Here is a 27,985-nt window from a genome sequence, read left to right as displayed (position 1 = left end):
TTAGGCCTGGAGTAGTGATTTAATCTGGAGAACCATGTCCCTTGGCAGCTATACGTGTGTCCTAGAATTTCAGAGTCTTCCCTCCAGCCTATCACAGGCTTATAATGAGCCTAGTCCTTAGGCAAAATGTCAATTTTATTTGAAATACTTAATGTGGCTCATAATTCAGTAGTAAAGAGGGAGAAATACTTTATTCTAGCAAAGCCGTAATTCATTTTGGCAGCTGCGCAGCAGCAATAGCTCCATGTCCCACTTCAAGATTGCCCCTCGGTCACCCCATTTCTGGGCAGGGGCTGAGCATTTGGGGACAGACCACCTTCCAGCCACGTTGAACATCATCCTCCAGTGGCATCCAGCTTTGAAAATGCTATATCAAATACCTCTTTGTAGTGCTCAACAAAATGCACTTCTAGTCCTTCTGTAATGAATCCAGCAAGGTCATAATAATCCTTTTTATTCTCCGATGGCAGAATGATGCAGGTAACGCCTGCTCTCTTGGCCTGTGGGGAAAAGTTACATGGTCTGTTCAGACCTAGAAATCCATCAATCCACTAGAAACATACTCCCCCCTTTGCAGAAAGCAAGAACTGTTATTGAGGTGCACGACTGGGCTTCGCTCTGTTCTTTGGAGAGCAGCAAGGGCATTACTTAACAGATGTCATCACTAGGGATGGATTGTGGTTGAGATCTCCCCAAGCCCCCAAAACACACAGTCTCCAGTCCCACCTTCTCAGCTGCAGGGACAGCTGAAGGGGAGGTATTTTAGTAAGACTATATCAGCACACTGAGGGATTGTTTAGAACAATTCATACTATTTTACAGAGTTTTAGAAGTCTGTTCCAACTATAAACCCTAGAATCAAAAGAAGAATTAGACGCAGCGTATCAGACATTAATAGGTGCAACCCAGAGCACCATTCTACAGAACCTTTTGATACGGACATTGCACTGGAAGGAGACAGAAAGTGGGGCCAGCTCGTCCAGTGGCAGGTTGTACCCACTCAATTTATCCTGCATTTATCTATGCGGCCACTCATCAGCACCACAGGCGTCCCTATCACATGTTTGTCCTCTGTAATGACTACCACAAAACAAAATGCAAAATAACCTATTTTAAAGTACATGAGGAAAAGGAATCATGTTGCACAAGGCCGTAACCCAGACAGATTTAGGGACAGAACGCTGATGTGAAGCCCCAGCTCGACAGGCTACTGGAAGAGCTAATACCATTCTCGAGACAAAAAAACATGTGATGCAAGGCTGATGTAGGCTGGAGCTGTGCAGATGAAAAGTATGGAAAGAAATTCAATGCTTGGAAAAGAGTTCTGAAAACTGCAAAGGGTTAAAACCAAAAATGCAAGCACCACTATAAATCTAGTATTTGCAAGAGCGCTTCAGAGAACTCTGTCTATATGGCTTACTGAAAAAAGGAAAAAAAAAGGATTAAGTAACTTGGTTATGATGTACAAAGAAACTTCACAGGGGAAAATGCAAGACACTAGAAGTAAGTTCCTTCTGTCTAAACCAGAAAAAACGCAGGGATATTGACATGAAATTTTAAGTCAGACCCAGCACAGCTTATTGGACCATACCAGTCTGTGACAGACAGCTTTAACAGCCATATAGATGATCCCTTCCACCCTTAATCACACCAGCCTAGTAACAAGAAACACAGATGCTCTGGCACAAAGCCTGGGGTTCCACCTCCCTCCTCTCAGCTAGAGACACAGGCAAGTGTCCCTGTTCCCCCAGCAGGCTTCTCCACAGCAACCCTGGCTCACCACCTCCCCCACCCCAGGAGCGATCGCTGTGGTTGTCCCAGTCACCGCTGAGCCCAGGCCAGGGCTCTCTCCCACAGATGATGCATGGAGACAAGAGAAGAGCTCTTACCGCAATAGTCTTCTCCTTGATTCCACCAACAGGAAGAATTTTTCCAGTTAATGACACCTCTCCCGTCATCGCCACGTTCTGCCTCACCGGGCAATTCATGGCCAGCGATAGCAAAGCTGTTACTATAGTACACCCTGCACTTGGTCCATCTTTTGGTGTTGCTCCCTGTTTAAAAAAAAAACACCCATAAACCTCCAGCCTTTAGCTCATTTAGAGTAGCAAAGCCCAACATCATCTTTATCATTGCTGTTTTAACATGGCCCCAATTTCACGGGGTTCCACAAAGGTTTTTGCAAAAGTGTCACTGATGGGATCCTGCTATTTGAATTGGCTGACCTACTAACAACTGCGTCAGTCCTCACCTTATTCATGAGGAACAATCCATGAGTCTACAGTCTGGGTTCTGGCCTGATGCTACCACAATACTCATTGGGCTCAGAACTTTGAATATGCAACATGAGCAAAAAACAGAGCATGAGCGCTTTGAAGCTTTTTGTTGACCTAAGCCAACCATAAGAACAAGTAACAGAGGTCAGCATCACAAAGGAAGAGAACATCAAGAGTCACAAAATAGTGGAGGACAACACTGAAAATCATTCAAGTCAGAAAAGATCATTCCGTTTAGAAAGCCCAACAAAATCCAGACCTAAACTAGCAACAGTCCAGATTTATCTGAGATCAAACAGATTGTTGAGGTAAGAGCAGAAGAAATGAACGCTTGAGAGGGAGTAGAGGCAGAGATAGTGCCTGTTGTTTTCTGATTCTCCAGGAAAGGAGCACAGAGGTAACTACCAAGTACCTGGACAGACACAGAGCAAGCTGCAACAAGGGGACTGTGGACTAGGTTAAAGTATGCAATAGTTCAGAAGCAAAGCATGGGCACAATCATAGTACAAAACCTGTCTTCAGTAAAGCACCTGCCCAAAGCGTGTTACACAGTGTGTGAGCCCTTCTGAGCATTGCAGGGATTTATTTTCAGAAGCAGACACCGGAAAAATGCAACCACTGACATTATATGGACTAGAAGCCATGGCACAGAGACCATGGGTAGTATTTGCAATTATGTGTGAATGACCTAAAGCCTTTATGAAGGCGTGGTAACACAGAGACCTGAACTTTGGTTTCCTTGTAGCTGCTGCATACAAGCTTTTATCCAGATCACTCATCTCTATGCCATGGTTTCTCTACCTCACAACAGGGCCAACAGCTACAACAAGTCTAGGGTTCCTTACAGTATTATCCAAGCCCCTGTATTCTCACCACGTGCTTGCTGCAGAAAGGAACACAAACACAGCTCATAAGAATGCTTTCACAGGGTCCTGAGGAAAATGTCTTCTTTTCTAGGTTTTACTGCTGCAAGAGGGCATTCTGCACAACATACGGACAAAGTACTTCCAGCTTCATGTCTAGGGGAGCAAACCAGCCTAGCTGCCATGCGTGCTCTGTGAATTCTGCATCAGTTTACCTCTGGCACATGCAAGTGGATATGGGAAGACATGAGAAAGTCATTGCTGGGGTCCTTCTGCATCAGAAAGGCTCTCGCAAATGTGTAAGCTATTCTGGCACTCTCTTTCATTACATCTCCCAGTTGCCCTGTGACTTCAAGGGACCCATCCTTGTTCTCCTTGTCTTTGGGTCGCCTCAGGGACGTTTCAACAAACAGAGTGGAACCTCCTAAGAAAGAAAAAGGAAAACAACATCCTGAGGAAAGTTAAAGGAAAAATCGAACCACAAGGTTTTGGTGATGCAGGAGCAATGTCAGGAATTTGGAACTAGGGCTCTCTGATGAGACACTAGCGCTTGGGTAAAAAGCGGCTGAGAACTGTTCTCCAAATCTCTTCAGGAAGGCTAGCTAGAAATCTCAACAGCACTGCACCAAAAGCCTCCTTTCATTGCTTCTTTGGACTTCACACTCCATCAACATAGACACAACCCCTATTTCCTGGAAATAACCAGTTCTTGTAACTGTTTCAGGCTCTTTGTAGCCAAAAAGTAACATGAGCTCATAGCACAATACACTTCTGGCCAGTTCAGCTTCCCAGCGTCAGATACCGCTTCACCTTCTCCACCATACTGATAATTTCCCTCTGAACTACTTCAATTCCACCCAAGGTCAGTTAGAGTATGCAGGAGTCGTATCCTTTGCTGTGTGCTGTATTTCCACACTGCAGTGCACATAGGCCCCCAAGTTACTAGGGGCATAATCCAGTGGATGGCAACTAGCCAACTGCACCCACCCTGACAGTGTGCTAGAATACCTGTATCTGCTCTTGCCACTGAAAGCCAAAATCAGCAGTGCAACACCACTGAAAAGATCTGGCATGCCTCAGCTGTGCCTTGAAGTCAGAATGGCACCTCCTGCTTTTAAGGAAGCAGAGGAGGTCTTGTGCTCTCTGGAAAGGCTTGTGGTTTTAGTCACTGCTGTTCCTAATGTATGTGGTTCGTATGGGATGTGGAGCATAAATATGCTACCCTGAAGCTAAAATGAGCCTGGGTGGGGAAGTAAGCAAGGGTCCCTTCTTCAGGGAAGAAGTAGTCAGGATCTAAAGGGCCACAGAAGTTAAATTTTACTGGTGCCAGTAGAATAACTTCACTGGACTCAGTAGGGAAAATTCAGTTTGACTATCCCATTCAATTTTTGAAAATGTTACAGAAATGTAGACATGAACCCAGAAGTCATTTTGTCTCACCCATAGCTGTCCAGGCCAGACCCATCACCACGCCTGGAGGAGTGGTTTCATACATGCGATCCACAGTGAAGATGGGCTTTCCCACAAAGTCCTGCAGGTTTTCAGGTGTTACTTGAACCATCTCTGCTTCTCCACTCACAATTTTATAGGCAGATTTCCTCAATACCTGAGTGAGACAGTCATTTGTTTCTGTAGAAAAAGCTGCGAAGGCTGAAGCACAGTGGTCACAGTTCCACAGAACTTTCCCTCACCTTTTCTACTTGTTTCTGCAGATTCCTGACCCCGCTCTCTCTGCAGTACTGCTTGATGAGAACAGTCAGGACATCCGATGTGATTTTGGCTTTGTTTTCATCCAAGCCACACAGAACTCGTGCTTGAGGGACCAAGTACCTCTGAAAGAAATAATCCCCCATGTCCTTCTGTTAGTGTTTGTGACAAAAGCCTGGTGGTTCCAATTCACCCAGCTTCATTCCGCTATTAGCTCAATGCCATTTTCTGGAGTTCACAGCCTGTAGAACACCGCAGTTGAAGTAACTGGGTGTTCAGATCAGAGGAACTCCATCAAAAATGCCATGTGCCTAATTTTTTTTGGAAACAGCTGGATGTAAGCTGGAATCTGCCAAAACCATTTTATCAGAGAGAACTCACAGTGCATCATCAGTGGTTTCTCTTACCTCTGCAATTGCAAGTTTCTCTTCTGCTACGTATCCTGATACATTGATCACTTCCATTCTATCCCGCAGTGGCTCTGGAATGGTTTCCGTTACGTTGGCAGTACAAATAAAAAGTACCTGGAAGTATTACAAGTTCCTATTAACATTTTCATTAACCTGCTGCTTTAGTCCAAGCAATAGTTCCTTGGTTCTGCGTTTCCCTGTCTGAAGGGCTGCAGCAGGATTACCTTCTCTGTGGAATCTAGTTTTTATTACAGGAAAAGTTCTGGATTTTAGAACTATGTAGTAGGGCATTCCCTACCCCCAAAGCAAATGTTCAGAAATACACACAGCACAAACTGGGAAATCGTAATGGTCTGATATGGAGCAGGAAGCTATTTGCCTGGGAAGACCTAGATCTCACTTTAAATTATTTCTACCTTCTATGAAGTTATCACAGAAGTGACAAAATTATGTATACGTATTTTTAATCCATCACCTCTGCAATTAATGTAAGCCATACAAAAATGCAATAGTGGGCAAAGACGACCAATTTCAAAAGCCTAAGAGCAGCATGAGGCCATATCACTTGACAGCAACTCTGCCAGTCACTACATGGAAGAAAAACTCCTGCTTTTTCTAGCCAAGACCACGTATCTTTGTGTCCATAGCTCTACATGGAGCTGAGACTATAGGACATATGGTGGTGATTGTATTAACCTTAATTACACTTTGGTTAAAGCCAGCTCCTGAAGAGACAGCCCTATACCACTCACGTCTCAATCCCATCTGGCTGACTTTCCAACTGGCTCAAACGTCAGCATCTTTTCAACAGGAAATCCCTGCACTGATACACGTTCATACATTCCAGCTCTACAATCTCTGCAGAAGACAGAAATACCTTTGATAAATCCACAGGAACGTCAAGGTAATGATCCAAGAAATTAGAGTTCTGTTCTGGGTCCAACAGCTCCAGAAGGGCTGAGGATGGATCCCCTTGATATCCTCTTCCAATTTTATCCACCTATGGGAGAAAAACTTCAGATGTTCCAAGAAGTTTCTCACCACAGTAAATTCTTATGCAGGTTCTTTCAAAGCTGCATCTGAAAATCTTCATGTGTTTGTTCATAAACAGCCACTCCCAGTCTACCGGTTTTCTGTGCATTCACCCAAGTCCCTGCTATCCTACTGCGTGAGCATGACATACCTGACAAGACACAGGAATTTAACAGTGTTGTAGAGAAGCACTATGAAACCTCAGGGACTGTGCATACAAACAAAAGCCAGTGCATTGTCATGGATTAGTGGGCTACTACTCATTAAGCTAAGCTATAGTCACAGACCACAATATTTATTCCACAGTGGGATGACTACAGGGTGCTAGTTTATACCATTTCCCGAATACGTAAGCTAAGACACTCCTTGCTCTGCCCAGGGTGCAAAGTCCTATACACAGCCACGCATCACAGCCCAGCCAGTGACCTTTGCTGCTTTCACAGAATCATAGGCTGATTGAGGCTGGTAGGGACTTCTCAAAGTCACCTTGTCCAACCCCACTGCTCAAGCTGGGCCACCTAGAGCCGGCTGCCCAGGACCACATCCAAGGTTGTTGTTTCTTTCAACATCACTCATGTCCTCAGAAGGAGGGATCACAACAGGGCCACTCTCCACAGCTTTTTCTCCCTAAAGAGTAGTATTAACTAGACAGGCATAATGCAACTTGCTCCTACAGCCAATGCAAGGCTCCTCACCACCACCATTTATGCACCATAACCTAAAGGTTTTCACTACCCTTCAAATCAAGATACTCGTTGGTTACATTACACTGCAACTCATTACCCAGTTTCTTGGTCCCCCATACCATTCCCAAGACACCTGCTGCTGTTTTTTCCAAGGCACGGCACACAAGGAGGCTAGAGAGACCTTTAGTCCGTTCTGAACCTGCTATTATATCCTGTCCTTATCTGCTTTTCTACAAAGCAGTAGGTTGGTAGCCCTGACTCATTTATTCTCAAATTGGACCACAAATTGACTGTAAGCACTGCACCTTATTCCTTACAGTTTTGCTTTAGATCTGCTGAGAGACTCACTCTTTCTAATAATCACATCGGCAATAGTGGTTTTGTGCACAATGTTGTACCTACACCTAGGTAGGGAATGTGAAAGCTACTGAAGCCTCTGAGTATCCAGCCAGCTCCATCAGGATCCTCGCGATCCAAACAGCTGCAATTTAATGAGAAGGGCACAACTGAAACACTAAAGTTGAAGTCTGTTATAAGAAGAGAAAACGAAGAGTCTAAGAAGTCACCCAAAGAACTTGAGAGCCCAGCCTCATTTAAATAAAAAACCCCCACAACCCTGGGTTTTTTAAGAGTCACTGCTTCACCTTTCCTATTGGGGTCAAGAACTGATGTATGTTTTTAAGAGCAAAAACTAGAAGACCAGATACATCACCTCATCAATCAGTATAAGTGGATTCTCTGTCTTGGTCTTCTTCAGACACTGGATGATTTTTCCTGGCATTGCTCCAACATACGTCCTCCTGTTTTACCAGAGACTTTATTTAGGGAACCATTGTAAAGTACAGCACACATCACACAACACAGCATGCAACTAGTCTGTCTCTAGTAGAGATCAGATGTGAATTTTGGCAGAGTACTCCTGGACTGCAGTTTTTATCTTTAGTTTTAACCATTTTATATTAGAGGGAAACAAAGAAGTAAGGCTGAGAACAAGAGATTTCTGAATAGTGACTTCTTGGTTTGGGGGTAAAGGAATGTTAGAAAAGGGAATACTTCATTCCCTCACTTGATAGGGACAAAAAAGGAAGATCAGTGTAAATCAAAAGATACTCTGAAGGAACAAACTACTAACAGCAAAACACAGTCTTTCTGCTAGAGGGAACTGGCATCCAGGAACATACAGAAGCAGAGCAAGAGGGTAACAACAGAGTGAATGCCAAGAGACACAGAGTCGAGAACATCCTGAAAAGTATGTCAAATATTTCTCTCAGCTTCTGTATCATAAAGGGCAGGACCTCACAGGTTCCATTCACACTGTAGAACAACTCTCACTTGTTTGAAAACACTGTAGTTTTGGGTGTACGTGGAAGGAAAATAAACCTGTGTCAGGGTTGGATCTACTGATTTTTGTATTCACATCTTCTTGTTCTCCCCATGAATATTCTTGTTCCCAAGCTTTCCTCATGCAGCACCTCCCTCCTGATTATTCAGAAACGAAGTCTGTCAGACCTGAACATGTGCATGACCTGGTAAAACTGTCACTGTTCTCTAGTGCTGGCATTTATAGACAGACACGAATTAGCATTTGGTACCAGTCCAATGCTTCTGGGTAGCTCAGACAACTTTTCAATGATGTCCCACAAGCCTACACAAGTACAGGGAGTACTGCAAGTACTGCACTTCAGAGACATGAAGACGATTATGTTCCAGACTCCGCCCTTTGCTATCAACTCCTGTCAGCAAGGGCTGGCAGAAGAGGGATGAAAATTACACACATCGGCAACCTCAGTCAGGCTCCTATTCTGACAATGTTAGTAAAAACTGCTGGATAGAGAAACTGCTCAAGTTACACTGACCTGTGTCCTTTTATTTCTGCTACATCAGTCATCCCTCCAACACTGAAGCGGAAGTACTCTCTGTTTAGGGCTCTGGCAATGGAGCGGGCAATGCTTGTTTTGCCAACCCCAGGGGGGCCATAAAAACACAGGATCTTCCCCTGGGTGGATCCTCGCAGCTGACTGACTGCTATAAATTCCTGCAGAACAGATGAAGCACCAGTAGTAAACAGAGGGCAAGTGCAGCAACACCAAAACATATTTGCTATCAGACCAAGCAATGATTACAAAATAAGCATCATACACAAAACGGGTCCTCAAAGGAGTTGGGGAGGGCAAGGGGAGAAGCTAAGGATACCGGTGCACCTCTTCTCTCTCTGGTTATTTACACATTTGGTTGTCCCTGGGTTTTGTGCTCTGTACTCATCTCACCGGGAGAAGCAGTCTCTCTCTTCTCTGTCTTCGAGTGGGAAGACTTCTAGTTCTCCTCCCCTCTTCCCTAGTCTCACCTGAGTCTCTCAAACTACATGTGAACATCTCCTGCTATACTACTACTTCTTTGCTAGGTGAAACTTGCATCTTTTCACGCTCCTATGCTAGGCAACCCTGAAATAACACTCAGCAGTTGAGAAATCAAACACATCACAGTTCAGATCTGAAGTCTCAACTGCTGATACGCTTACAGTGGATAAATCACTGTGCGAGCAGGCAGAGAGATGTGGCTCCCCTGTAACAGGCCAGCTATTTAGCAAAGCCTTGATTTCCTCTCCCTACAGCACTGAACTCCACAGCAATACTATACAAAGACAACAGCACCAATCTAAGTAGGGCTCACATCTGTGTAGATATTTCTCAGTACCTTAAAATCATCAACCTTGCTTGCACTGCTACAGCTGGGGAATCTCCTCTGCATGGAATGAATCACATCAATAATCAAAGCCACTGACCTGTATCATGCAACTCAAATCTATTTCTGTGTAAAGGCTGGGCCTAGTCAGTATGAGTAGTGCTGAACAAGCAACATAAGAGACTCACACTCCAAAGGGGTTATCTGCTTGCAAGTGTGCAACAACAGGCTTACCATAAACCATTCAAAATAATAAGTCAGATAGCAGCATTTAGTCACAGGCCTTGGGCACTACTAGGGAAAGAAGCCCCCTGTGGCTTGGTAGCAAAGAGGTACTTCACAACCTTTATCTTCTTCTAGAAGAGACTGGAGCAAAGCAATTTAATAAAAGCAAAATCCCAGCATGCCTAAGAATTTACTATTCATTATATAGATGATATTGTACTGTTAACTTAGGAGATGCCTGTATGGCTTCTGTGCACATCAATTACTGAGGTGGCTTAAGTACCATCAGCACTGTCCCCAAGGTAGCACAAAGCTCTGCTATATACAACACGAGGGAACGGTAAGAGAAACAGCCTCACTACACACTTGGGAAGGAAACGGCCAAGCCGAAGGCTAGCTACACTCAAAGGCTTCACCAAACCAAAGCTCTCACTGCGATTCGTTAATGCAAAGTCAGGATCTGCACCTGTCCCCCCCTCTGCTGGGCACCTTCACTCACTTGCCCAGCATGACACAAACCCTGCCAGCAGTGGGATTGTCTTTCACTGCTTGAATGTGTTGGCTGGCTACACAGAGGAGCCTATTACTGTCCCCTGGGAAGGAAGGCAGCTCCCACAGCAAGTTGCTGAAGTTGTTGCAAGCTGCTGCAAGTATCTGCTCTTACCTAAAACAGCTTCCCTAACCACAGCAAGCACAGGCAAGGAAAAAGTGACAGATTTCTGGAAAAAGGCAACACTGAAAACCACCCTGTCTGCTTATTATGAGGGTTGTATTGCACAGACCGTAAACTCTTCAGTATCCAGTGCGACTCTGGGGATAGGTAAAGGTTGTGAGGAAAACACACATCTTAGCTAACTTCTCCCCCTCTTAGTTTTAGAGTTATGAGTAGAAGTACAGCGTGTTTTGGAAAGGCAGTAGCTTTGCCAGTCAAGTGGAACCAGTTTAACAGTGTCTGAACAAACCGATTAAAATCCAGAGACTGCTTCCCTTGGACACTTACTTGCTCAGCATTCAGCAGCAAAACAGCATATTGCAATTCAAAATCAGAATATGACCTTCATTGCCACAAGTAATTAAACATTAACTGATCACCAGAATACTCTGTTCTTTTATGTAGTTTTCTGTTTCATCCATGAATTAACACAAATTCAATGGAGAGCTGCAATCTGAAACACATCCAAAATGTCTGATGCTAAGCAGAGCGTAAAATGGGACACACTGCCTATTCCTGCCTTACCAGAATTCGCTTCTTGACATCATCCATTCCATAATGATCCTCCTCCAGAACTGCTCGGGCTCTGGTCAGCTCCAGGTTCTCCTCACTACACTTACCCCACGGGATGGATGTCAGCCAGTCCAAGTAGTTCCGTGTAACACTGACAGAAACACACAAGTGAGAGTGATTTCACAACAACCAGCTCATGGCTTCCTCCACTGCCTTCCAAAATAACCTCATCCAGAACAAGTGGGATATAAACTACTTATGGAAGGCAGACTACGAAAAGAGCACCATCATCTGGGTAGTCATTGCTAACCTTCCACTATGGTCTTCATTCCCTTGTCTCTTCCACCCCCTCCCCCCCTAAATCAAAGCTTTTTTTGGCAGCTTTTGCTTTCCTGAGACAAAGAACCTTCAATGCACTATGCAAAGACCTAGATTTCTGCACATAAACTCCCTGTATGATTTTTTGGGGTGGGGCTGGTTCCTGTCTGAAGGTCAGGATTGTTTGTAAACTCCAGATTACTGTCAACTGTTTGGATCAAGTCACAAAAAGATAGAAAATCAGTTTTCTCCATCTCCCCAGTGGACCAAGACAATGTAATGAAGAAAGGTTCCTAGCTCAGAAGCAAGGAAAAACAGCTGGAGGTACAACAGGACAGAGAAAGATTTAAGGCTGAGAGATAAGAATGTTAACGTGGAAGCTAATGGTAGAGATCATCAGTTTAAACAGACTGCTATTGAGGAGAACACAAGTGTGTAAAAGCAGCATGCATCTGTTCTAAAACTCCACACACTCAGATCTGGGATTCAAATGTACAGCAAGGGCTGCAAGATGCAGTAAATATTACTCTTATTTAAATATTACTATTGTGTGCAGTCACAAACACAGGGAAGTGCAGCCTCCCCATGCTTGCCTGGCTGGTCCCAAGATTTACTCTACGGAAAGTGACACACCAACAGAGCCTTGGCGTTTTTCTCCAAGTACTTCCTTCGCAAACTTGCTATCCCTGTTACTACTCTAAGGGAAAGGCAAAAGTACTATGCTAGCTGTGAAGGCCAGGGTGTCTTTCCTAGCCTCCTCCCTCCACTTCCCAGTACATGACTATCAAGAAGATGTTTCTCATCCAAATGACACACCTGCCCTCAACACACAGTCTTTTACTGCACAAAAGATACTTTGTTTTAGAAGCAAAGACCCAAAACGTTAAAGTGCTGATGAGTAGTATACTGACTGGTGTATGGTATAGCGCGCTCCGCCTCTGAACAGACAAGAAGTGTTCACAGCAAGCTCAGTTTCTGACAATCCGCGTTGGATTATGTGGTAAAAGCTATTCACTCCTTTGCAGTTCCAACCCTGCCCCAACACTTCAGGGACCACCTGAGGCAGCTCTGCCAATGTCACGTGTTAACAGCTAGCTTCTCTGCTCTCACATCTAATGAAAACACCCAAGTACCAGACAAGAGCCAAAATTAAGGGCTGAAGGAATCACTGCACATTTCATGAGGGGAAACAAACTGCACGGTTCATATCCACAGAATTACGCTGCAAGAGAAAACCTAAAACGATCAAAAGAGGTAATCGACTGTAAAACACAGGAGATCTAGAGAACAATCCTATAGCTAGGATGTGATCATATGCTGCATTCAGGGAAAACAATTATGACAAAAGAGGAAAGAAACTCTTAAGGTAAAAGCTTCACAGAATTGTATTGATTTCTCTCACTCTCCCAGCTAACCCTGACAGCAGAGGACGCAGGCATGCACTCACTTGAATTCTGAGGAGTGATTATCCAGCAAGCCCAACTTGTTCAACTCTTCATCAATCACATCCATGACATGCTTTGGCACTACCAGCTCCTTTAGTCGCTCACGGAATTTCTCTTCTATAGCATCCTTGTCCTCTTTTTCCAGACCCAGCTCTTTCTTAATGATTTTCAATTGCTCTTGGAGAAGATATTTGCGATGTGTTTGCTTGATCTTCTCCTCAACCTAGACAAAGCAACAGATACAGTAACCATTTCAGTTTTGGTACAACCCGTCAAACATCAAATGCTTCCAAATGCTTCTCAGTTACGACCTTCTCAGCAACTGACAATATGACTTGGAAATCATTTGCAGCATGTCCTAATGTAAAAAGTAACTCTATGACATACTCCAACTCCCTCCACCTCTCGGTGGCCTCCACCGACCATGGTTCAGTACTTCAGTGTTTTGTTTATGCTGAGGAGACCAAAAGCTGGGCAGAGTAAGCCACCAAATAAAGGGGAATAACCACTTCTCTTGACCTGCTGTTTACACAACCGCAAATAGAGCCCAGTACGCAGTCGGCCCTCCTTGCCACAAGGACAGGCTGCTAATTCATGGTCAGCTTCCCGTACATCGGGGCCTCAAGGTCCTTTTCTGCAAAGCTATTTTCTAACCAGCTGGCACCCAGCCTGTCCTGTTGCACAGCATTATTTCAACCCAGGTGTGGGACTATGGATTTCTCTTTGCTGAACTGCAGGATGTTCCTACTGCCCCCCATTCACATGAATTTTAAAAGCCCCAATTATTGGGAGTTAATAAACCCAGGAACTTTTGACTCAGTATACACAAATTGTACTTCATATATTCAGTTACCATTTTGATGCAGGTATCAAATTCTGATTAAAATTTACAGCAGTGAGGAACTACTGCAGTTCATAGTGGTTAGCAGAGAGTCTTTTAAAATAACATTGCACTACTTACACTATTATGTGCTATATACAGTATTATGCTGTATATTTTTACACAGATGCTTGGTAAACTGCAGGCCTCCAGGATTTGCCTGCTTGCATGAAATTACAACTTGGACACAACTTAACAGCAGATGCCATAGCCTCACATCTTGTTGCTTTTACAATATGCATGAAAAAAACCAATCTAACAGAAAAGAATATAAAATCTTAACTCTAAATTAACCTCCCTTTAGAATGCGTACTATTGCCTTGCTTTAAAATTCTTCGCTGGCCGTGCTAACCATCACAATGGTGGACATGATACAAATACATACAAGGTATGTGTTACTTGAAAAACTCACCTCCCTTCCAAGACGCTGCTGAAGTTTGCTCAGCTCATATTCCTTCTTGAGAAGGGAAAGGGCTTTGTAAAGCCGTTTGGGAATCTGGAAAAGATAGGCACAAAATGAATTTTCAGACACAATACTCTTATCAACTCCCAGTGAGAAAGAGAGAATAAAAAGCTCCAACAGGTTGTCTGGGAGAACTCTCCAGCACTGTAGGTGTGGAGACAAACTGTGTAGTGATTCCACAGCACACAACCAATGCGCGAAAGAAAATTATTTGCTACCAAAGATATAGCGCATCACAGCCTCTTTCCCTTAAGGCAATATAACTTACTATATCCTTCAACAGGAACTTAGTCACTGATATTAACATCTCATCAAACATACCACTGAAGTCTCTGTACTGAGGCTGGTAAAGAAACTATGACATAACAGACATACTTTTGATTCAGTTAGCATAGCTTCAGTCAAAAGCTTCATCTTACACTGGTTTCTTCCAAGATGTCTTGAAGTTCGTGTGACTCTGCCCCTGTTAGCGCTGCACCCATGTCACTCAGATAGATAGGGTTATCTACCACACGCTGTCCTGCCTGCATCATCTGAAGTACGGACTCTCTGAAAAAATGGTAATAAAACCCAAAACACTTTGTAAAATTTTACATTCATAAGGAAGTATCCTTACAGAGCTATTTATTTGCTACAGAAGAGTAAAGGCATGAAACAGCTCAGTTTCATAGAAAAATAACTCATTTTGTAAAAATTTGACTAAGCCAATACGCAGTATCAAACACGTAAATCACTCAATAAAGGGAAAGGTCACCAATATATAAACCCAAATGTATGAAATGTTCTCTTAACAGTTACTTAAAAATTTTGTGTGCCAGTATGCCAAGACTTACTATGCTCATGTTACATGGATCAGACAACGATACTTATTGCAGTGAGCTTCACTCAGACCCAGATCACCTGCCACAGGTCTTATCATCCTACCTCGTATTGAAGTTTCACATCAGGTTTTCAAAACTTGCCCTGTTTCCCGCAACCGATGATAAAAGCTCACATCCCACAACAAAAGACTAGGTGACAATTCAGCAAATATCTCTTCTTCATTACAGCAAAAGAACAAGTGCAATAGAAAATCACAGCGTACTCCAGCCTGAGAACACGCTGTTCTCAGAGTAGGGCAGCATGGGGAAGACATACCTGTACAAGGGGTTCAAGGCAATGATGTCCCGGATTGTTTTGACAATTTCTGCAGTAAGCGCCTATAAACACAATAAAACTTCAATCAACAAAAAGACTGGAAAAGGACAGACAAGGCCTCAGTACAACTATGACACTTCCCAACCCCTCCAACACAGGAGCACAGAAATACAGCCCCTGGCCACCCGCTGCAGCGGTGCGCTGTAATGGTACTTGGTGTCAGGGCAGTTATTCCTCCTGGGAGGAAGGAAAGGCAAGAAGGGCTATAGGCTGGCTTTCTGCACGCACGAAACTTAAACTGGTTTTTGGCCAGAAGATATGATCAGGTTGACCACTCAAGTCACCTCAGAGCAAAGACTCGGTTTGATAGAGGATATTACAAAGATTTAAGCACAGCCCAACCTCTTTGTTCAGCAACTTTCTGAAGTGACCAGTTCTAAGGAATTGAGCTGTTGTAATAAAAAATTAATTATTTTCATACAATCCCCTACTAGAGTGACTGTGAGGAAGAGGAACTGGTTTCTGAAGCCTGAAATTGGATCTTGATTTTAGAACTCTTCCTTTTAAGCAAGAAACGTAGATGCAACACTACAGGACAAAACCAGGCTTGTATGAATAATTCACTCACTTTAACCTCTTCTGTGATCTGAAAATCTTCATGAACCACATTCTCTACTTCTACCATGAGAACTTCCTGAGATGAAGTAGCTACAGGATCCAGTACCACTTCCACAGCTTGGTCCTTTGCTCCAGGCTCTTCTTCAGCCTCTTTCTTAGAGCGCTTCTGTTTCCTTCTAATTTTCTGTTTGTTCTCAGGCTCCTCTGGCTCAACCTCTAGTTGCTTGTTTATACGAATCCTGAAAGCCCAAAGAAACCACCTACAATCAATACCCCTCTGTTATAACATGTTTTCAGCTCTTCTGCATGAAAGAGTCTAAGCTGTATTTTGAGTAAACTAAAATTTCAAACTTTGACAAAGGTGACTGACTGTATGTGTTTTGACAAGATTTAGCTTTTAGTTCATTTTGTCAAAATAAGGCTTGATTTAGTAAAACAGTAATAATCAAGCAGTAGATACCGACAGGACTCCCTACGTAAATTTACAGTAAGTTGTCATACAAAAAAATTAACTGACCACAGAATTAACTTATTGGTGTGTGAATGAGACGCCAAGGACAGCTGACAGCACCTTTATCATAAATTGTGTTAGCTTCATCCAGCTGCAGAACCACAAAACCCGATTTCTAATGATTACAATAAAAATAATCCAAATAACATTGGTGAACATACACATGCACACAAGATTATTTTCTTCAGTATCACAGACTGACTTCTCAGCGACAAGCTGCAGCACAGGAACAGAACTGTTAAAAAGGCATCATTGTTACTATGTCTGCTCAAGAGTTACTTTCCCTAGCTACATGAGCCAACAAATCTGATGTGGACCCATACCCTCTTCTTGTCTCTCTTGAAAAGCAAGTTCCCTGCTTCAATTTAATTCTGAATATAATGTTTCGTGTTTTCAGTCTTCTGATTCTCAACAATCAGTCTGTCTGCTTTAAACCACATCTGCTGCATTATCTACTGTAGTGCTAAATATTACATACCATGTGTATAATGGACCTTTAAGTCATTCCATGTCCAGACATTTGAAATTTTAGTCTATTACACAAAGAGATTTCCTAGATTATGATCTTGAAAGAGATCAAACCCACAATATATTCCACAACAAAGTTAATTGAGTATTAATTCCGCAAAGGGACAGGCTAGATCACATGGCATAATCACCTTCCAAAAAATTAGCTTCCCTGTTACTGCTCTTAAACTTCTGAATTTTGCCTGCTTTGCATACAACTTCACATTGGACGTTTTTAATATGGATTATGACCTACAGTTCTCCAGAAAGGGATCAAAATCTTACCCTCTCCACTCGCTTAAAAGGTTTCCCCACCAAAGATGAGTGCTAGACAAACACTCAGGAACTGCAACAGCCTTTGACAAAGTTGTCCTACTAGTCTGTGAACACAGAGTCCAGAAAAACCCTTGCGGTGTAACAGACTCCCAGCTCATGGGAGAACTGCCATTAAACGCAGGGTGTAAGTCTTATTTTCCATGTGATTTCCTTTAAAAAGTAAGACCTCCTCAGCTACTCTGCCTGCCTGCCACTAGCAACTTCTGACTAACTTTGACTACTCTTGTCAACAGAATGGAGTCACAGAAAATTAAGTTCCAAAACATTTTCTGGACAGTGGGGCTGCTGGTGGGCAGAATCAGTTGCTGGGTAGAACATCCCCTTGCAGGGCAACCCAAACAGTCTGGCAGCAGCCAGCTGGCCAGTCAGGGTGTAAATAGCTCTAGACTGACTACAGAAGCTGCTGCCCTGGCCCAGAAGGCACGCTAGAAGATGTACGGGGAGAGCTAAGGGAGGGATTTAGAAATGAGAGGATCCACGCTTGCAGGACACCACATTTCATTATTTTGGGCTGCTGACAAGAGTTTTCTCTTCTATATTTTTCCCTGTAAATGGAGGAAGCTTCTCAGATCGATATCCAGTGTGGTTCCTACAGACATAACTGACCAGTGGTGTCTCAATCAAATAAAGAACAATTCCCAACACCTTCCAAGTCATAGGGAATATTTCTATTCCAAGTAAACCAAAACCAATAGCTGCCTATGTCCAAAATCTAATCAAACAAGGTTGTGCGTTGATAATGCAGCAGAGGTCCAAGACTTCATTTGGAAAGATGCTGACCTGCAAACTCACGCAAATTCAGCTTTGAGAAGTAGTGCCCGTTCTTTGCTGTCCCGAACAAACGCGACTGAAGTAAAGTGAGTGGGACGAAAAAGCAATGCTTCAAAGCAAACCCCACCCTGAATCTGTCTCCCTCGCCATGTTTCTGTCCTTGTGTGCTTCCCTTTCTAATGGAAATTAATTATTCGACACTTTTAAACCCACAATTTTATACTCTCTTAGCTCAAAATACTTGGCACAAATAGCTAAACCTATACTCCCAACACTAATCCTATTTTCTTCAGTTCTAGGACAAGATTATGTAGACGACATAATTACAGTTCTGGACCACTTTTTTTCCCCTCTTTTTCCCCCCTCTTTTTTAATGCAAAAATATTGGCTTAAATTAGTTCCAGAGGATTTTTTTCACCATTGCTAAATTTTGCTGTGCTTGTCAAAGAAACTGCTAAACCTCAACTTAATGAATATTTGCTTGCATCACATTACAATTTATATGAGAATGATATGCTCTAGCTCTTCCTTTCTGTGGCTAATCTGTTGCATCTCTAACAGTACACAGAATACCGGGGCTGGAGCATCAGAGCACTATCAGGGTATGTTGTGGTAACAAAGCAAAAGCTTGCCGTATACAAGTTGTGCATGAAAATGCATGTATGTGGTGAACATTAAATAAAGGGATGTATCTATTTATAAAGAAGTCTGGTGAGATGCAGTGGAAGTACAAGTAATCACCTTCGGTGTCCCATGACTATCATACGCAACTTGTCTCCAAGGTCCTGCATTTCATGAATCTGTACAAAGGTTCCCATCTGGTAGATTTCATTCAGATCCTCCACCACATCAGATTCATTGCTATTAAGGAAAAAAAATTGGAGTAGATACTCAGAATCTTGAGAAAGCAGGCAAGATTAAAAAAGAAAGAATAATCACTGGTTGCAGAACTTTAAACAGGATTCAGGAGCAAAGACATTTAATTTTATCCTCACTGTAACCACCATGTAGCCCCGTTCCAAATCACTCAACTACGTGGATGGTTCACTCCCCTCCCAAATAATAGCAGCCTTTTCACAGAATAGTAGAATGGTTTGGGTTGGACAGAACCTTAAAGACCATCTAGTCCCAACCCCCTGCCACGGGCAGGAACACCTCCACCAGCCCAGGCTGCTCCAAGCCCCATCACACCTGGCCTTGAACACTCTCAGGGACGGGGCACCCATAGCTGCTCTGGGCAGCCTGTGCCAGTGCCTCGCCACCCTCACAGGGAAGCAAGACCCAAACTCCTAGCAGTGCTGGCGGTGGCAATGAAAACTGTCAGAGTAAGAGGATGGTCTGAGCCTATACACAATTTCTCTAACACTATCCAAGGCTGTGAATTTCAGATCATAGCTTTTATATAAATGCAGTCTAGTTGTGGAAATAGCTATTTTTAAATTTTTCAAAAGAGCCAGAGAAATGACTTACTTGTCATCCTTTTTAAGGAAAACACCAGCATAAGGCTGGGCAAGACGAACCTTCCTCCTCAGCAGCTCAACCAGCTTCTTATTTTTTACCTAGGATAACAATACGTATGAAATCAGAAGTGGATTTTCTGTAAGCTTTGCACCCTCAGTGTAAGGCCAGGCATAGTGAAACCCTATGACTGAATTATGAAGTCTAATCTCAGATTCTTCTAGTCTTGCCCACATTAGGGGACAGGGGATGTTGAAGAGTATTAGAGAAACATGAAATCTAAGTATTTAAAACAAGTCACCAAGTACACAGGACAAGCTCAAAGGCAGCGGAAGAAACCAGGCCTAATCTGTTACGAGCAAGAGGCTTCTCATTCACTTGACGACGACTTTCTAAAAGCTTCTGTTGCTATCACTGTTCCCTTCCCCTTCCATACCTGTATGTTCCAGCTGTCCACTCCTACTGGAGGGCTACTCCAATCTTCCCCATCAACTGCCTGAATTCTTCTCACCCACCTAGCTTAAACAGTCTTCTCCAAAGCCCCCTAATTTCAATTTCTCTCCTACACCCACCAGCCTACCCAAGTCCCTGCTTTGAGACCCAGCCAGTATTCCTATTTTACTTTCTTACGCCTCTCTGCTCTCTGGATGCCACACATCTGTCCCTGGCAGATCTCCCAGCGCCACTGTAGTTGTTATCCCAGCAGGCTGAAGCCTCAGTGACCAAGAAAATACCTCCTTGTGAATTGTGCTGTTGCATAAAGTCACAGTGCTGACCACTGAGTGTTTTTTCAAAGTGATGGACATAAGCTGCAGTGCTCAGTGCTCTGGACAATAACCACCGTGGTCTGGACAGAGCAGCATAAGCAATACCACTGCTGTTGACCTATTTTAAATTTGGCATACCTATTTTAATTTTGTACAATGTCTAGGAAAACTATTCTTGCCAGTGCCACAGACATTAACAGAAAGAAGAACATTCATAATGCCATATTCACTGTAGAGACTTCACGTTGTCAGGAAATAAATGTCAACACAATGAATTTGTGGTGTAAGAGGCAGTATTTAACAATTATCTTAATATAAGACACTGGTGACCTATGCATTGAAATTAATGACTTGTAAATAAAGGTGTCACATGATTCCGTGCCTAAAGATCATAATAATATATAATCTTCTTCCCCCAACACATCTATAAAGACACTAAAAGTTGCACATATTAGATTTGGACATGCAGAAAATCGCTACAGTAGGAATAACATTATGATAAATAACACTACAGGAACAGGGAAATATTGATTCTTGTTAACTCCAAAATTGGATTGGTAAAATGTTAGCAAGGTGCAAAAATATGAGTGCTTGTTCCAGAACAGTTGCGTTTCAGGAGGAAAAAGTATTTCTGGGCCTGAGAGCTCAAGTGATGTATCAAAGATCGAGTTGAAGGCTCTTCAAAATACATGGGAGGTGAAGAGGAGAAAGGTCACACTCTGATGTTGTGAGTTGTGAGACCACCAGCGCCCAGCACCCAGCACCCTCTCCCAGAGGAGCTTCCCCTCGCAGCTCAGTCCCTGCCTGGGCAGCTGCTGCTCGGGGCACGGCCAGGCTTGTGCAGCCAGACCACGGGCACCTTCACTCAGCCCCCGGCAATGGGACACGGCGGGATGGCAGCGGGGCGGCGGCGGGATGGCAGCGGGGCGGCGACTCGGGAAGAGGAGCTGCGCCGGCCACCGGGCAGATCTCCCAGCACCACCACAGCTGTTATCCCAGCAGGCTGAAGCTGCTTTCAGCTTCACGGGGAGCAGCGCGACCGCCTGACGCAACACTCCTGAAACCCAAAGCCCGCACCCATCCCCAAAGAACCACGATTCCCGTGCGGGCAGGCGATGTAGCTGGGAATACACAAGAAGCAGCAGAGGGCGGCCCTGAGGGGAGCAGCGGCCCGGCCCTGCCGGAGCCTGAGGGGAGGCTCAGCGCGGCCCCGGCCGGCCGCCCCCAGGCCCGGGGCCGCCGTGTCCCTCCGGGCCCTCGGCCAAGGCCCCGCGCACCCCGCCGCCAGCCCCGGGCTCCCCTCACCTCGATGATCTTGATGAAGCGCGGGAAGACGGGGTTACGCGTCACGGCGATGAGAGGGACGTTGGGGAAATGCTCCGGGACGAGCAGCGGCGCCAGCGCCGTCATGACCGGCCCTGCCCCGCCCGCCTCCGCCCCGCCGCCGCCGTCCTCGCCGCCGCCGCCACCGCCGCCGCCGCCGCCCTCCTGCGGGTCGCCCCCCGCCAGACCACCGGCGCTGCGCTGCTGCCATGGCGGGCCAGTGCTGAAGGCGAGGCGGGCCGGCGGCGCGGAGCCCAGCGGAGCCGCGGAGGAGGCTGCCGGCAGGAGGCGGCGCCGCGCGGGCCCCAGCAACGCCGGCCGCCAGCGCCCGCACAGCCGCAAGCAGCGGGCGGCCGCCATGCTGCCGGTGCGCGCCCACCGCCCCTTCCGCCGCCCGCCCCGCCCCCCCGCCCCGCGCAGGCGCCGCGAGCCCCGGGCCGGGCGGCGCGTGGCAGCGCGCACGTCTTCCCGCGCTCCACTGAGGGGATTCCTCGCCGGCGCCGCTGGGCCTCAGTCCCGGGCGGCGGCAGGGCGGCGGGGCCCGATGCGGGGAGCGGACAGGGAGCGGGGAAAGGGGGGTTAGGCGGGGGGGTCCCGTGGGTGCGCCTTTGGCCGCTGCCCCGGCCTTTTCCTCCGCGCCAAGCCCTCAGTGCTCGCCTGGAGCTGGTTGCCCGGGACGGCTTGTGATACCTCATGGAGACCGCTCAGCCTTTCTGGGCACGCGGTGCCAGGCACCCTCTCCGTAAAAAAGCCTTGTGTTACGACAGAAGCTCCCGTGATGGGGTTTGTGCCCTTTGCCTTTTGTCCTGTCACCGGGCACCATTGAAAAGAGCTAGGCCCCATTGCCTTTACACCCTCCTGTTCTGCGGAATTAAACTCAATAACTCTGGATAGGTTATAAAGCAGGTATATTTACCTCACTGGCGGGCATCAGGGTGGATAATTCCAAAAGCACCTGCTGCCCCGCCTTCTTTACATTCATATATATTCAATAGATACCTGAGAATAGGTCGAGTTAGGATAGGGTTAGGATAATTAGGCCACTGAGAAGTCATTTAACATAAGTTCCCTCCCATTTGTGCTTGCAGCACTGTGTCCTGGTGGTGGTCGTGGGGGTCGTTGAGGATGAAGGCTTGAGTCTCCCTTGCTCTGAAGTTTTCACCACCTCCCTTCACACAGACTCAGTCGTGTCTTGAGTTTCTTCCAAACCATAAAACAAGACAACCAGTTTTCCACTTTCAAGACACTGATGTTCGCATACTGGTGTCTTCCTAGCAGTACACAGAGCATCCCAGTTCCACCTTGTCAGCACAAAGGGCCCCAGGACCTTGCTTAATTTACAGTTACGCTGTGAAGCTCCTTGTAGAATTACATTGTCAAGCTCCTCTTTGTACATACAATGAGAGTTTTAATTGTTCTAAGTTTTTCATATCCTATTAATCTAGTTATTTCTAAGCTATCTATCACTCCCTTCAGGTATTTGTGCACATCGATGAGTTTCCCCCTGAACCTTCTCTCCAAGCTGAACAGTCCCAGCTCCCTCAGCCTTTCCTCACGGGAGGTGCCCCAGTCCCTTCAGCATCCTTGTGGCCCTTCCTTGGACTCTCCAGTGTGTCCGTGTCTTGTACTGAGGAGCCCAGAGCTGGTCACAGCACGTCAGGTGTGGCCTCGCCAGGGCAGAGTAGAGGGGAAGGATCACCTCCCTCGACCTGCTGGCAGTGCCCCTAATGCAGCCCCCATTAGTGTTCTTTGCAGCAAGGGCACATTGCTGTCTCACGTTCAATTTGGTGTCCACTAGGACCTCTGTGTCCTTTTCTGCAAAGCTGCTTTCCAGCTGGGTGGCCCCCAGCACATACTGGTGCAGGGAGTTACTCTGCCCCTGGTGCAGGACTTGGCATTTCTTTTTGTTGAACTTCATTCCTGTCAGCCCATTTTTCCAGCTGTTGAAAGATTTAATGAAATTTAAACATTCAAGGGAGCCTTGAGGCTTGTCTCAGTGGTTTCCAGTGAAAGGACAAGAGGCAATGGGCACAAATTAAAATACAAGAATTTCTATTTAAGCAAGAAAAACTCATTTACTCTGAGGGTGGCTGAGCACTGGGGCAGGTTGCCCAGACAGGCTGTGGAACCTACATCCTTGGAGATGTTCAAAATCCAGCAGGACAAAGTCCTGAGTGACCTGCTTGAGTTGACCTTGTTTTGAGCAGAGGGGTTTGACTAGATGATCTCCAGAGGTCCCTCAACCAAACCACCTGCACCACACAGGAGAGTCTGCATGGCTGCAAGGGCAGGAGGTGTGGACTTGATTGCATACGTACTCTGAGAGCCTTAATGGCCCTGGGCAGCCTCATGTGGGGCCCCTACCTCAGACCTGCTTCATCACTGTGCTGTTGTCTTATGGTGTGGACTCTTAGCTGGACCTGGCCACCACTTCTGAGTCTGTGCCGCTTGCCTTTCTTGGGTGCTGTGGGACTGGGCCCTGACTGGTGATGCCTTTATGCCATCAGCCATGTTACTCACCTCGGTTCCTGTCCCTTAGGGAACAGAAGACAAGAAAAGGGATGTCAAGGGGAGAAGAACTAACAGCTTTCACGTTGCTCAAATATCATGCCATTAGTGCAACATTTCAGTGAGTAATGTAAACTCGTTATTGTTTAAACCTCAGAGACCTCTTCCACATAATCTTTGGGGTGTATTACCAGATGGAATTATGTTTGTGTGCTGTGTACTGCATGTCAGGTAAGCTTCGTGCAGCTTTGCCAATTCATGGACATATGCAAAAGATGGCATCAAAGAAAAAGCTTTAGGGAGAGGCCTTGTAAAAATTCTGAATTTGGTATTTGACCCATGACACAGGCACATGGAGATAAGGAAGTGTAATACATAATGCTAAAAGTAATGTCCCTAACTTTGTAAGGTCATGGACCTGAGGAAAAATAATAGAAAAAAAACCCCACCGTGGAAAGCATTGTGGAAAAAATTCCCTTTATTTTTCAAATATGCAAACTATCTTTATTAACACTGAAACTCACAGCATGAAGAAAAAGCCCTCAGGAATTAACATAGTCAAACTGCCAGAATGCTATGAACACACTGTACAGCACTGATTTCCAGTTATCTCTTTCTTCCTTGGGCACAGCAAAAGAAGGACTTAAAATTTCAGGGCAGTCTTCACAGGCAGATCTGACTCCTGAAACAATGCGCACATATCACATGCATAATGTGACACATGGCCTATTGTCTGAAAATCCATATTCTTCATGGATTTTCTCTCTTAAAATTAATTTTGAAGAGATGTAGCCTAATCCAAGAGCTCCTCAGGTATGTATGCATTGAGATAGCTCTCTGTTTCATCCCAAATGTTGCCCATCTAATCATTAGGAATCAATCTGTTTGCAAATAGGAGACATTCAGAAAGTTTCTGCAAGTAGAAGCAGCAGGACTGCAGTAAAGAAAAGACTGCATAAACTCTCAAGTATCTGACATTTAAAAAGACAGTTGATAAAATGATTTAATACTTTCAGTTATCCAGTTTTGAAGGCTGAGCTAGTACAAGGTCATCTTTGGGTTTGGAAGGGGTACAAACATTTGTATACTTGGCTGAGCTCTTCACGCCTGCCTCCTTGCCAAGTTGGGTGCAGTGGGAACGTGGGTCATTGGGATATACGCAGGGAATTCAAAGACAAAGTGGAGTATTTTATGTATACATTGAGAAGTTCTCATGTCACCAGCAGGTACAACTCAAAATCAGCATGCACTGAGCTCCTTCCTGGTAAACTTTGCTTTGTTAGAGACTCATTACTGCAATGAAGTAAAATAGCCTCTGTTGTTTTAAGGATGGGATTAGTTGGGTAAATCAAGGTGGGCATCAAAATGAAGTATGCAGCTTTACAGAGCAAGAGTTTAGTCTTGCCTTTCCTTCTTGGTTTAGCAACAAAAAATTAACCGTGCACATGCACCCCTTTCTCATATATATATATATTTGCAAATTCCTGACAATACTTTACTGTTTGGGTACTGTAAACAGGTAGATAATCCCAATCATTAACTGGTTAACAACATGGGTAAACACCAGAGCAAAAAACTGTCTGCTGTATTCTGAAATTCCCCATGGAAGACTGGTTTGCAGTGTTTGAAAATGAGGCCTCTACTTGATTGTGCTCCATTAATCTTACGTTGAAAGCAGAAAATCACAAATGGCAAGGCTTGGAGTGTGCTGCTTTGTGGGAACAATCTGAGATCATGTCGATGCAATGTAGTATGGAGAGCCCCTTTTGTCATATGTTTACATGTCTGCTAACAGCAACTGAAAACAGGTTAGACTGCTGCTGAGTTTTATTAAAGTATCATTAGAATCCTTCCAGATAGTTTTTAAAAATGATTGAGCTGGAAGGACCCTTTGCAGTATCTCTAAACCAGAAAGCACGTGCATATATTACAAAGCCAGAAGGGACCCTTGTGATCACCTAGTTTGACTGTCTCTATAACCCAAGCCATAGGACTTCCCAGAATTAATTCCCGTTTGAGCTAGAGTCCAATCCAACAATCTTTTCTTCCAATTCATCCATCAGTTTGCCCTTTATATACAGGAAGTCTGTTCAGGATTAGAATTCAATGCTTTCTTGAAAAGTTGGACAAGTAGTCTGGGGAAAAAAAAAAAGAAAAACAAGATGCAGTTCAATATGGACAAATATAAATTACTATTTATAACAATAATCAACTGCACAAACACAGACTGGGAAATTACTAGCTAGGCAGCAGTTCTGCTTAAAATGATGTAGGAACTTATCATGTATTACCACTGGAGTGGAGTCAATGTTATCAAGCTGTTGAGAATAAATAAAGTGCTTTATTAGGTTTTGTAAGCAGGTCTGTTCTTTATGAAAGTTTAGACTCATGTCAGCTGAGCTGTGCTAATGATAAGCTATCTTAGCTCACTATAGATACAAACTAATGCAGTGTATCTTAAAAACTCTTTGGTTAAGATCCAATCTTTAGATACAGCCATCTCATCAAAGTAAGAGTTGAACCTCACTAAGATTTAAGATAAGATGAACAGACTTGAATTTGCTGCATGTATGCAGCATGGACAGTTATCCTGATCAGCCGATGCATAGCATCCTGTTAAACTCTGGTAACCTGAGTCTAAGATCTAAATCTTAATGTACATGAAATATTCTTTCTTCAGTATTATCAGAACTAATAAATCTTTAGTTGGATTGTTGCGTCAAATTTTAGTTACTCCACTTTAAGAAAGACGTGGAACAGTGAGGGAAAAGTCCAGAGGAGAGGAACGTGAACGGTTATTACCTGTGAGGGTATACGGGCTCTGTTTAGTCTAGAAAGGAGAAGAGCAGACATTATAATACTATTCATACAAGATGAAAAAATGCTGCAAAGAGGAGGATAATAATTTGTTATCCTGCTCACTTGCCCCCTGCTGGAGCAGATCTCTTGTCAGAATAAGCAACCTGCCTCCCACAGTCAGGAAACAACCTGCTATCTTAGGGTCTGGAGCCAGCTACTACTAATTGGAACTACAATACACTGCTATTTACCCTGCTCTGTTACCCACTTCCATGTGAAAGAGATGCGTTTATCTCAGATTCCTAACAAGCGTCCAGCCCATAAAAATAGAATACTCTGCCTACAGTATGTGGAACGTGGCAGCACCAATATACAATCCTGTGATTCCTGAAGGACCAAAAAGAGCCTCAGGATCTGGCTTGGACATCTCAAGAAATGTGTTTTAGGAAGCTTTGTTAGTGCTGCGGACCTGAGCTAATCACGGGCAGTCATGTGGTTGTGGTTGGCAAAGTTGACTCCAGCTGATGCCTCTGAGATCTTCTTTCCTGAGGTCCACTTAGATGCACCTCTGAGTGTGTGGCTAGGGTTTCTGGATGAAAAGGATCAGTGTGGAAAGACGGGGTAAAGGGGTTTAAATGACATACTGGTTTTGGAATAATGGGCAGACCTCAAGGAAAAGCTGCCCAGTTTAGATAGTTTGGCTGTGCAATAGGAGGCTGCTTGCTGCTGTTCCTGAGCTTAGCCATTTCTAAAGCAGGGCAGCTACACTGCAGCAGCCCCAAAACTGTGGATCCTTTACATCTTCCTGGTTATAGCTAGACGTTATTTTCTTGAAGTTCATGGACCTGGATATTATGGAGCAAGCCCTGCTGATGTTCACTGGAGTGAGAGATACAGGCTGTGTTCCTGGCCGTGCCAGGGAAGGGGGATAGAGCATGGATGAAGCAGGTCCCTACTTCTTTCTTGAGCCTCTGAGATGTTTTGGTTGTTGTGTGGGCTTATGTCCAAGTGTGTTAAACAGAAGCTGAGCTCCATTTG

The 27,985-nt window shown here is 44.7% G+C and overlaps 2 protein-coding genes across 3 annotated transcripts in view; both read right to left on the bottom strand.

The window, feature by feature from the left end:
• Positions 1–172: 172 nt before the first annotated feature.
• LONP1 (lon peptidase 1, mitochondrial) lies at positions 173–22,025 on the bottom strand. The gene is made up of 18 exons (XM_056337296.1): positions 21,623–22,025; positions 19,563–19,651; positions 18,834–18,953; positions 15,978–16,206; positions 15,350–15,411; positions 14,632–14,761; positions 14,162–14,245; positions 12,872–13,092; positions 11,119–11,257; positions 8,831–9,009; positions 7,687–7,774; positions 6,134–6,256; positions 5,254–5,370; positions 4,831–4,971; positions 4,580–4,745; positions 3,355–3,563; positions 1,890–2,054; positions 173–500 (listed from the first exon to the last, which is right to left on the bottom strand). The coding sequence occupies exons 1-18, from the start codon at positions 21,998–22,000 to the stop codon at positions 336–338; spliced, it is 2,805 nt and encodes a 934-aa protein (XP_056193271.1). The 5' UTR covers positions 22,001–22,025; the 3' UTR covers positions 173–335.
• A 2,583-nt stretch (positions 22,026–24,608) lies between these two features.
• Positions 24,609–27,985, bottom strand: part of LOC130148578 (excitatory amino acid transporter 4-like) — a 34,487-nt gene continuing 31,110 nt past the window's right edge. The window contains exons 11-12 of one of the 2 annotated variants that reach the window (XM_056337362.1): positions 26,951–26,978; positions 24,609–26,283 (exon numbers count right to left, since the gene is read on the bottom strand). In XM_056337362.1, the coding sequence (XP_056193337.1) occupies positions 26,974–26,978 (5 nt within the window). In that variant the 3' untranslated portion in view covers positions 24,609–26,283; positions 26,951–26,973. The remainder of the gene's footprint in view (positions 26,284–26,950; positions 26,979–27,985) is intronic. The other variant, XM_056337361.1, reaches the window with a different exon arrangement.

This window comes from Falco biarmicus, chromosome 4, assembly GCF_023638135.1.
Source record: "Falco biarmicus isolate bFalBia1 chromosome 4, bFalBia1.pri, whole genome shotgun sequence".
Lineage (NCBI taxonomy): Eukaryota > Metazoa > Chordata > Aves > Falconiformes > Falconidae > Falco > Falco biarmicus.
This window is presented reverse-complemented; position numbering and strand designations above follow the sequence as displayed.